This window comes from Temnothorax longispinosus, chromosome 4, assembly GCF_030848805.1.
Source record: "Temnothorax longispinosus isolate EJ_2023e chromosome 4, Tlon_JGU_v1, whole genome shotgun sequence".
NCBI classification, from domain to species: domain Eukaryota; kingdom Metazoa; phylum Arthropoda; class Insecta; order Hymenoptera; family Formicidae; genus Temnothorax; species Temnothorax longispinosus.
In genome coordinates this window covers 21714511-21724552 of record NC_092361.1, presented here as the reverse complement: position 1 = coordinate 21724552, position 10042 = coordinate 21714511, and the positions used below count along the sequence as shown (strand labels likewise).

Sequence of the window (10042 nt, the reverse complement as noted above, 5' to 3'; positions counted from 1 at the left end):
AGAGTCTTTCATTATTAATCAATTAAATGACTTTACTCAATTTATTCATTTTACAATTAAAAAAAAATCACAAAAACGAAATGGTCAACACTTAAATGTGATACCTTGATCCGTCGGATCGCGTACGGCAGCCTTGCAAAGTTCGATTCGGGCAGAGTGCAAGGGCACGTATCGATCCTGGGCGCTGCCGCACAGCAAGACGTGTTTGAACTTCTGCAGATTGCTCTTCTGGCTCAAACGGAACATGAAGGAGCGCCTCACGTCCGGCGAGTCCTTCATGGCCAGTTGTAATAAAGATCCGGACTTCTTCCACTTCTGCATGAACCACATACCTATGCAAATTGGCGACAAAATGAAAATCATATTCCGAGACCGATGCTCTTGCAATATCAGTCGATGCTGTTTCGGATACTTATTAGGCTTACCTGCGTTCACCAAGCCGCTCGTGTTGTAAAGAGTGCCCAAGTGTGGTCCGCTCAAGCTGAGAAAGGTGTGTAGACGAGGAAGAAGCGGACGCAGCTGCGGTCGCGTCAGAGCGCTCCGGATGATTATGGTCCCAAGGGAATGTCCGATAAAGCTCACCTTCCTCGGATTCAGACCCGACGTTTCAATATGGTAGAGAATTTCGGACACTAATCGGTCGGTCATCGTTTCGAAGTCGGAAAAGGTGTCTCCCTTTCGTATACAAGCAACACATATGACAGTTTATTAAGGAATTCTAGAATCATGGAAAGTTCTAATATTTATAAATAATCGTTGTTATAATTTATTAATACATGCATTGAGTTGAAAAAGTTAAAATTCGTTTGCAACACAGGAAAAACTGGCACAATTAATTTTCCTGCAATTAACTCTGAGAATTAATGTTCTAATAATTTGTTGCTTAAATGTAATTTACCTGATTTCTCTCGGACATCAGGAAATCCAAATGCGCCCCAGGTAGACCCAACTCCAAATACGTCTTGACGAGACGGAGATCGGCGGCATTACCGTCGAGACCGTGGACGCATATGATAAGGTGCGCACCTTCCGGCGAGAAGAGCCGATACTCGTCGCTGATGTGGAAGTACGGCAGGGTCGAGGCCATGGTCGGGTAGTCACTAAGAGGCACATGGGATCTTAATGGTTGAACCGATGGCGAGGAATTCAGAAGGTCACCGTATCCGAGGGAATGGGCACGTTTATGTGAATGCAACTGTGCTTCCTCGCGTTCTCTAGAGGGGGATAAGGTGGACAGAGAAGAGAACTTAACTACGAAAGACAGAGACGGTACCTTGCGAAACAACGCGAAAGCGAAATGCAAACGGCACTTACTGTTATAGCACTCTTAAGGAGGCGAAAGCGAGATCTCAAGAAGCATTTGTATCGCGTTTGTATCGCGCTGAGAAACAATAAGAAAGAAAAAACCGGACTAAATCCCGATACCTACTAAGCGTAACTCGAAGTTGTTGATTGATTAGTTGCCAGATTTTTAAGACTTTATGTTCCATTTTTCAAGCGTATTGTTTAAATTCTTCAGTTTGGTTAATGAAAAAAAAAAACAGCAATATTAAATTGGGTTAATCTAAGCTTCACGTATTATTCGGGGACTCGTTTGGCTCGCAACAGCTTCGAATCTTGTTCCATGGACATTAGGTTTAAGGAAGCGGTTCTAATTGGGTGGGCTGATCGTTATTATGCATAAAAACTCGGCGCACCTGTAGATCTTGCCGGAGAAGTTCATCTGCCTCTTAAACTCCTCCTTGCATTTCTTAAAGTTGATGAAATCGTCCTGCGTGGACTGCAACAACTCCTTGCCCTCCTGATAACAATCCAGGCAGATGTCCCTGGCGCCGTAGACACTCTCCCTATCTCGATCCCGGTTTCGTTGCGGGCTGCAAGGCGCTGTTTTGTTCTGCTTCGGGCTCCTGGTCTGTTTCACCGTCTCGTACACATGGTAGAGCGGGTTGTCGATCGGCGCCGGGGGATCGCGGAATTCCTCGGGAGGCGGCGGCTCGTCCTGGAACATCTTCGGCGGCGGTAGCCGCACCTCCTCGTACGAGTGCTCCTCCACGCTCTCCTTCGTGACGAGCGGACGATCTTTGCGCGGCACAATTTTCGACAGCTTCTGCCGCAGTTGCTCGCTCGAGAGCTTCGCTTGATTGCGACGCTGCTCCGAGCTGGAGGTGTCGCCGCTGCTGACCCAACCCGAACACTCGGACGTCAGGTTGCTCGAGCTCGAGCTCGGCGTGGGGCTGCTGGGCCTGGTGGACGGCGGACTGAGAAGATGCGGTATGATCGGCAGGTTATTGGTCAGACTGTCCTTGCTGTCGCGTATCGGCATGCAGGGCAGAGAGACCGCGCTGCGTGGCACCACCACTTTGTTCTGAGTCACCGGCACGCTAGCGCATCGCAGTCTCTTTACATTCGTCGGCGGCACTCCGAAACTTGGCATGTCCAAAGGCGTCGTGCCGTTGGCCGTCGGTGCCTCCATGGGCGATTTTATGGGTTCCATCTAAGCGAAGACGCAGAGAATATTAAGATAAAAATTAAATTACGTTTAAAAATAAATTGAATATACATTTTTGTATTATATTTTTGCCATTTTTACCTTCAGAATAATTTTATTGTTGTTCTCTACTTCAAGGACGCTCGTCGCTGGCGTCGAAGAGGGATGACGGTACTTGGGCAAGGGGGCGACAGCGGGATCTTGATATGCCGGGGGTGGCGGTGCTGGTTTTCTGTTTTTATGACCGCACTTTCTATCACTTTTGTGATTGCTCTCCTCTGTCGGATGGTCCGTATCGAGGACGGGCGCTGAGTGCGGTCTTCTGTTGTGCTTGTCTTTCCTTCTCTCGCGAGACTCCTTCTTCGATTCCGGTTTCAGGGCTATTACTTCGTAAATCGGCTCCTGAATCGCGTCCGCGTTTTTCTTCTCGGTTTGACCGCGTCGTTGCTTCTCCTCGTTGTAATTCTGGGCTACGCCGTTGCGAGACGACTTGGCCGATCGTTCCGCTCTTCTTCGAATTGGTCGATCTCGCCGGAAATCGCAGCATTCGTTGCGCACGTCGTCGAGCAGCCGGTCCGTGCTCTTCGGCCTCTTCGGCTTGTCCACCTCGTCGCGAGTCCTCCCGCTGGTGCTGCCGTTTGTGCGATAGAAAAATGAGTCCGTGGTCGCGTAATAATTGGATCTCTTGCTCGCAGGATCCGCCAGATGCAAATGGCTACTTGTTAATGCGCTGCCATTCATGCACTCCGGTATCTCTGGGCGGTTTTTTTGCGTCATTGACGTCTTGCCGAGTGTATGATATCTGCGACTCTCGACGCCGTTCGTTTGATTGTACTTGGCACCTGTTTGATGTCCAGATTTCCTGGAGTTTCCTCGGTAAGTGACTCTATCCAACGTCGCTGTGTGCAGCGGCTGTGGATCCGGTAAAAAGTCGCCATTTACATTCGCCTTGGATAGAAAGCTACTTTGGTCGTTTGTGGTCGTTGGTAGCGGTTGGCGAGTTCCTAAACGATGACTTCGTGGCTCTAGTCGTATTCTTCTAGTGTCGAGAGAATGATAATCTATACGAAATAAATAAGAAATTTATCAGTTTGTTTTTTTCATATTAATTTATCAATATTATTTTGTCAACATTATTTTATTTTGTCTTAAATCCTTGAATATTTTATCGTACCTTCCATCGTATTTGCCGACTTGCTTTCCGTCAAGCAATCCGGCAATTGACTAAGGTCCAAAGCGCCTATGTACGTTGGCACAGTTAGATTTTGGTCGCAAGATTTAGACGAAGGTCGATAACCGGGCAGATGCCCACCGGGCGGCAATTCGGGAAACATCACCGCCAGCAGTGAGCTAATGGAAGAGGATTGATAGTCGGACTGCTGCTGCCGGCTCGGTACCAGCATCTGCGTGGACTTGGCCCGAGGCAGGGGTATCACCGGCGTGGAGCCGAGAGATGGGTTTGGCGCGGAACAAGCCTGCTGACCCGAGGGCGGGAAGAGGGTGCTAATGGACGGCACTGTCGACCTGGATTTCCCCCTGGAAGGAACCGTCGCGGGTGGCGTGACAATTCGACCGCCGCCACGCAGCCCCCGCGAGAACAATTGAGTCGACACAGACCTGGGCAGAGTCTTTGGCGATGTCCTGGACTGCAGAGGTGCCGCCAGCTCGGGACCCAGCTGATCGAGCGACTTGCTGTGCCTCGCTGGAAGCGTGGAAGGCGTCAGTATGAGACGGGCCTGGATCGATCCGATGTCCTGAGCTGCGCCTTCGCTCCTGGGCGACCAGATACCCATGGTGCGCGACTCCAGGATCGCCGCTATGCCGCAGCTACAGTCGTCCATGCTAGGAACTGAAAGGAATATTTCGTGTAGCTCATCCGAAAAATTTGTACAGGTATTCTAAAATTATTATAAGAATTATTTAAATTAATTATATATTACTTTAGAATTTTAGAAAATAAAAAATTGTGCTACAATATTTCTGCTTTTATTTGTAGCCTGCTATGATTTAAATATATCATAATATAATCTTAAATCGGTATTACAGCAAATATCATTCTACATATACTTACCGCTGTTTCTGTGTCTCTGCTGCATGTCAGCGTACTGATCCTCGAAAATCAAAGGCAACGAGTGAAGATCGCCGTCCACTTCCGGACAATGGACAGGTAGCGGTGGCAACGACGCGAGATAACGCGATCTTCGAGCAGCCTCGCTTACCGCTTGATAAGACTGATAATTTGCGTCGTAACAGCCCGCTGCCGATGTTCTCGGGTTTTCTAATACGAAGAAACCCTCCGCGAACCGCTTCACCTGCAATTTAATAATTAATTGCAAATAAGCCACAGAATATAAACACGTTTATATTTAATAACAATTTAGTATCGACATTGAACGCTAGTATTATATTTTTAATCTTAATAATTTGTGAGTTTCCCTTACTCTTAATTGATGATGGACTCGTGCTAAATGCTGATGAACCGCCTCTCGGCCGGAAAACGCTTCCAGGAAATGCTGCCAAAGAACGATATTTTGTGCGCAGAGTTGGGCTATATCAGCCTCCTCGGTGTCCATCAACTATAAAGGATGGATTTAAAAAGTATCTGCTAAAAATTAAAAGAGCACGGTATAATGAAAAAAACACAAACCTTTGTGATTTCTTTGTGCGTGTTTTGTGCGAGCTCGAGTGCCCTTTGTTGCCAAGAAGGGAGGAGCCGTGCCAAGTCGGACAAATCGTTCAGTAACGACTCCCTCGCGGCTAGGAGCAGTCTCGTGACTTCTTGCTGGACCAATCTCGCGTGCTGTATCCTCGTCGTCGATCCGACGCACCTCGTAGTGGTCTCCTGAAACGATTTACTTATTACTAGAATTTATTATTAGATTTTACGCGGAAAAAAAGTGTCAAATCAAAACTTATATACTCAAATTAACGCGTTTATTGTTTCATATATACAACAATCTATAATCTTCTTACAAGAATTTCAACTTTTTATTTCAAAATTTTTTTTCTTGATTAAATTATATAAAATAGTTTCATTTAAGCAAGTTTTCTTTATTTAATATAATCTTAAATTGTGCGATATAATCTCATTTCAAGATTTCCACGTTAAAACTAGAGATGATATTTTCAAACCAAGAATATTCTTTTTTTCTGTGTATTGAATAACATACATTCAATATCTATTTGGTAACATTATTATATTGTTGACTTGATGATTACTTAAAATAAACTCACGATGTTTCCGAAGGTCGTCGCACTGCTGTCGCCGTTCGCCGCGGATTGCTTAAATTGCAGCCAGGGCTTGCCGCTTCGCGGGGCACTGCAATCATAATTCGATATATTGCAATGCGTATTTATTCAGAGAAAATTAATTTTTATGACAAGTGTAATCGGTAGCATATATCAAAGATTTATTTACTTTTATAGAAGTAATAATAAAAAATAAAAGAAAAAAATAGGCTATACGCGCGTATATTTATTATCCGGTTAAATATTTTTCAAATAACATAGCGATCATGTTCGTACCGCAATAGTTTCATCAGTATTAAGCTTAAAAATTTGCGTAGGAGTTAATATAATCACTGCCTTGTAAATTCAAATTCGAGATAAAGTTTAGTTGGGTTCAGAAATTCAGAAGTTGAGGAAGAAATAATAAATGTGCGAGTAGGTATTCGCGAGGAAAGTTCAGCCAGTTCTGAGCTTCTTTCAAAAGTGTCAAGAACTCACCAACTCTGCACTACGTGCAGTATGCTCTTCCTGCATTCGCCAGGGGATGAAAGCACGCAGCCATAAAACAGAAAAAGGGACTCTCGTGAGGGACAACGTCGATTACGTCTACCGAGTGGTATTTGGAAAAAAAATTACGAAATGCGAGAGCGCGATCTCGTGCGATACTGACTTGATGTAGGGCTGATGAAGTGCCACGAGGCAGGCGTGGATCGTAATGGACACCGCGGCAAGATGAAAGTAATCGAAGAGCACCGGCAGATGATAGTGAAGGCCCTTCGTGGGTGTGAAGTTCAACTGCAACGCCCTGAAAAAGAACGTCCTATCGATCACGGGTGACACGATATATGGCGGCTCTCAGTCGAAACTATCATCGATCAGTTCGGCCCAATTCCAAATAGTTTGCGAACAAATATCCAACAGATGTCTGATAGATCTGTCTAAAATACATTTGACATATTACATCTTTTAGAGGTCTTTACGAGCGCCAGAAATTGCTCGGAATAATTTTTGTCGTTACTATAAATCCACGTTAAATTTATTTAATATCTCCGCGAAAAAAAAACTTAGAAACGCCATTATAATGTATTGTACAAATTGTATTTTTATTAACAAAAATTCTTTCCGTGTTTTAATACTATCTCATTGCATAATTGTCCAACGGTAAAGTTGTAAAGTAACTGAAGTAAACGAATGGTATAAAACTCTTGACTCATTTTACTCCTTTCATTTCCAGATTTATCCATCTTGTCACTAATTTATTCTCTCGTAAGTTCTTGTACCGTGTTCGAGAAAGTTCGCAAACAAGAGATAAGAATTGCGCGGCCGGCCTGATTGCTCAGGTCGCTCGCGATCCAACCCTTTGCGTGTCCCTGCTGTCGCCGGGAAAAGGAATACGTCGGCGTTTCGTGTCAGACGGCAAGACGCTTACCTCGACGACACGCAAGCCATGTTGCCCGGCTGCGTCGGCTCGCTGAACCATAGCTCGACGCCTAGATTAAAGTGGGTGCGCGACAGGGCCTCCTCAATCTTGTGACTGTGCACGAGCACATGCGCCCGGAATAGTACGGAAGTGCCGAGTGTCACCTCCTCGTTCCTGTAGAGGATCTGAAAGCGCTTACTCGTGCCCGGCGCCTCCAGGGAGTCTGCAACACAACGGTGCGTGCCTCTCCATCGAATTCGACGTCGCTCGCCTCGGGGATAGATCGATCGATCGGGGGTGAACGGATTCAGCGAGAGAGTATAACATTCGCGTGATATGACTGAAGAGAATTTCGGGCGGTCCGAGAAATGATCGCGAGACTCACGCGATGCCCACGTAAGAAATAGAAATATCGAGACATAAAGAGATAGAGAGAAATGTCTTAAAATACATGACTGGAAGACTTTTCATGAATAAATTCGGCAAAAAAAATATTATATATCGAGATATTTGTATCATTTATTTTGAATAATTATTGAGGGGCAGAGGGGGAAAAAAGGAGAAGAAATCTTATTGTAAGACATAAAATGTATAGTGACTGTACATGTGTTTGATATAGCATGCAAAATAAAATGCCTGTATCACAGAAACTAATGTGACTTTTGATCATTGAAATGCTTACGGTTTCGTGGTTGATTGACCTCCACTTTGACTGGCAACTTCGGCGATACTCTAAGAGCAGTTCGGATCTGGTAATATCTGCAATAAAAAAAAAGCATAGAATTCTTCTGAAGGACGTTCAAACCGGTCTTGGCAAACAGCCGCGATATTGTACGAAGATACGGTGCCGGCGTCATATTGCGAGAAATACGAGCGATAATCTTACCCGCGCTGAAAGAGATCGACATTGTAGAACTTGCAGAGCTCGAGGGAGAACTCGAGGGTGGCCTGTAGATCGCTCATCTCGATCCTCGCGATGGAGAGAACCACCCCCGTCCCGTGGTACCCTGGCACAGCCCCTAATCGCACCAAGACCGGCTTTGCCCAACGCGATGACTTGCAAGCACGAAATTTTCAGGGCCTTGCCGAACCTCTCGGTCCGCTCCAGCCATCCTGAGGAGGAATCTCAGCGCCAAAGGTCCTCTGAAATAGAAATATTCGAGTGCTCGATTTACTCTAGACACGCTAATATGTGTTTGCTATCATAAAAAATGGAAAAAGTTTTCAAAAATATAAAAAAAGGAAATGTACAGAGTCTATGTTGGAATATTGTATAAAATAATAATAATTGTATAAAGTAAATAAAAGCAATTATGTTATAATTCAAATTGCTATTGTATTAATGTGACAATCGAAGTAAAATCTACTTTGCTAGTTTGATGGTTCGATCAATATAACAATTCAACGTTCGAGAGATGCTTTAATATTAGTAACAACGTGGTATCGCAAAATATTTAATAGTTTCTCATTGTTAAGGACGCTTAAGGACAAGCCGGTATAAGCGCTTTTCATATTTCAAGATGTACGTCGAGTAGGAGCCATAACCATCTCGTTAAAATTTCATCGTTAACCATACGATATTCGTCGTTCCACGGCGATAAAAACATGAATAGTGGCATGCCCACGTTTGCGTGTGCTATAAATAAATCGGCGACATCTAACTTAGCGATGGCCAAATTTAGCCCGGAATATACTTAGCCGCGCGGGCCAATTAATTTCTAAGCGGACTATCGCTACTTAGCTATATTGAAGCCCGGCTTGTAATGAATGTCGGTGGTCGGTGGAAGAACAACGACCGGACGTGTAGACGTGATCCGACAATGCGATGGCGCGGAGAGGGACAGGGTTTCAATAAACTCTTCTTTTTGCGTGTGCAAATCGATATACCGAAGGCCGATGTAGTCTATTCGCTTTGATGTATACGTAATGTTTATAGCGTGGAAAGTATTTCACAGTGATCCGCATTTCACTGCCAAGGACGTTTAAAAGCGCGCACGCGAATGCAATTATCCTTGTATAGTTTCCTACTTCGTTCCTGGGGGAAAGAAAGAGAGAGATTAATGGTTACGTATAATTTAATTTTTCTAAGGTACGCTCAATAAAGAAGCAATAATGTATGAACAAAAATTTAATATAAGACCTAACTGCGATGATATATTTTACATTGAAAAAAATTAAAGGAATTCTTCAGGAATTAAGAAGTTACTTTTTCATAAAAGGCTCATTTCATCAGGTTTGTCAAAATATTTTGTGTCATTTTACGCTCTTTTATTAAAATATTAAATTTAAAAATCCACTAAAACTTTGGATATAATTCCCAAAATGTTTCGCATTATCCATTATATTATATATATTTTGTTTTTAGAATTATAGTTTACTGCAACGTAAACTCTTGACGTTTATCCCCGTTTTTCGTTATTTCGCTTTTTCACTCAATATAAAAATACGCTGTAATTTATTGCCTTTGGTGATATACTGCCGAAACTACTATATATAAAAAAATTAAAAGGCGATTAATTTATTACATAACAGATTAATTTAATTACATACAATAACAGACACTACGTGTCAATGGATTAATCTCTCTCCTTCTCTCTTTCACTAGTCCAAGTTAATTAATTATTATGAGGAATGCCAATAGCGATATTGAAATATCATTTGCATAAGATTTGGATAAATAAATGAAGAGATCGGCAGGGTAATCGCCGATAAGCTAAACGACCCCGATAGATTCATATAATCTGAGCGTTCCATTATGAATGTCATATACCTTTATGACTCTTTATCAATATGGATTATGGCGTGAGCGATTGTTTCAACGCGACAATCTCCGGCACGGGAAGCCGTTCTGAACTGCGCTCAGGGGGAAACTTTCTTAATTTACGCTCATCGATATTCCCAAGGCC

General features: G+C 43.7%; 1 protein-coding gene across 3 annotated transcripts in view; it reads right to left on the bottom strand.

Moving 5' to 3' along the window:
• The window catches only part of LOC139811827 (protein FAM135A), a 31065-nt gene that overhangs the window by 5703 nt on the left and 15320 nt on the right, over nt 1–10042 (bottom strand). Inside the window, exons 2-16 of one of the 3 annotated variants that reach the window (XM_071776249.1) lie at nt 8023–8279; nt 7819–7895; nt 7146–7359; nt 6387–6521; nt 6215–6244; nt 5723–5807; nt 5136–5327; nt 4930–5064; nt 4560–4800; nt 3663–4337; nt 2591–3549; nt 1698–2494; nt 899–1214; nt 426–675; nt 105–332 (exon numbers count right to left, since the gene is read on the bottom strand). In XM_071776249.1, coding sequence (XP_071632350.1) covers nt 105–332; nt 426–675; nt 899–1214; nt 1698–2494; nt 2591–3549; nt 3663–4337; nt 4560–4800; nt 4930–5064; nt 5136–5327; nt 5723–5807; nt 6215–6244; nt 6387–6521; nt 7146–7359; nt 7819–7895; nt 8023–8099 — 4411 coding nt within the window. In that variant the 5' untranslated portion in view covers nt 8100–8279. Of the gene's footprint in view, nt 1–104; nt 333–425; nt 676–898; nt 1215–1697; nt 2495–2590; nt 3550–3662; nt 4338–4559; nt 4801–4929; nt 5065–5135; nt 5331–5722; nt 5808–6214; nt 6245–6386; nt 6522–7145; nt 7360–7818; nt 7896–8022; nt 8280–10042 lie in introns of all 3 variants that reach the window. The other 2 variants (XM_071776248.1, XM_071776251.1) reach the window with 2 other exon arrangements.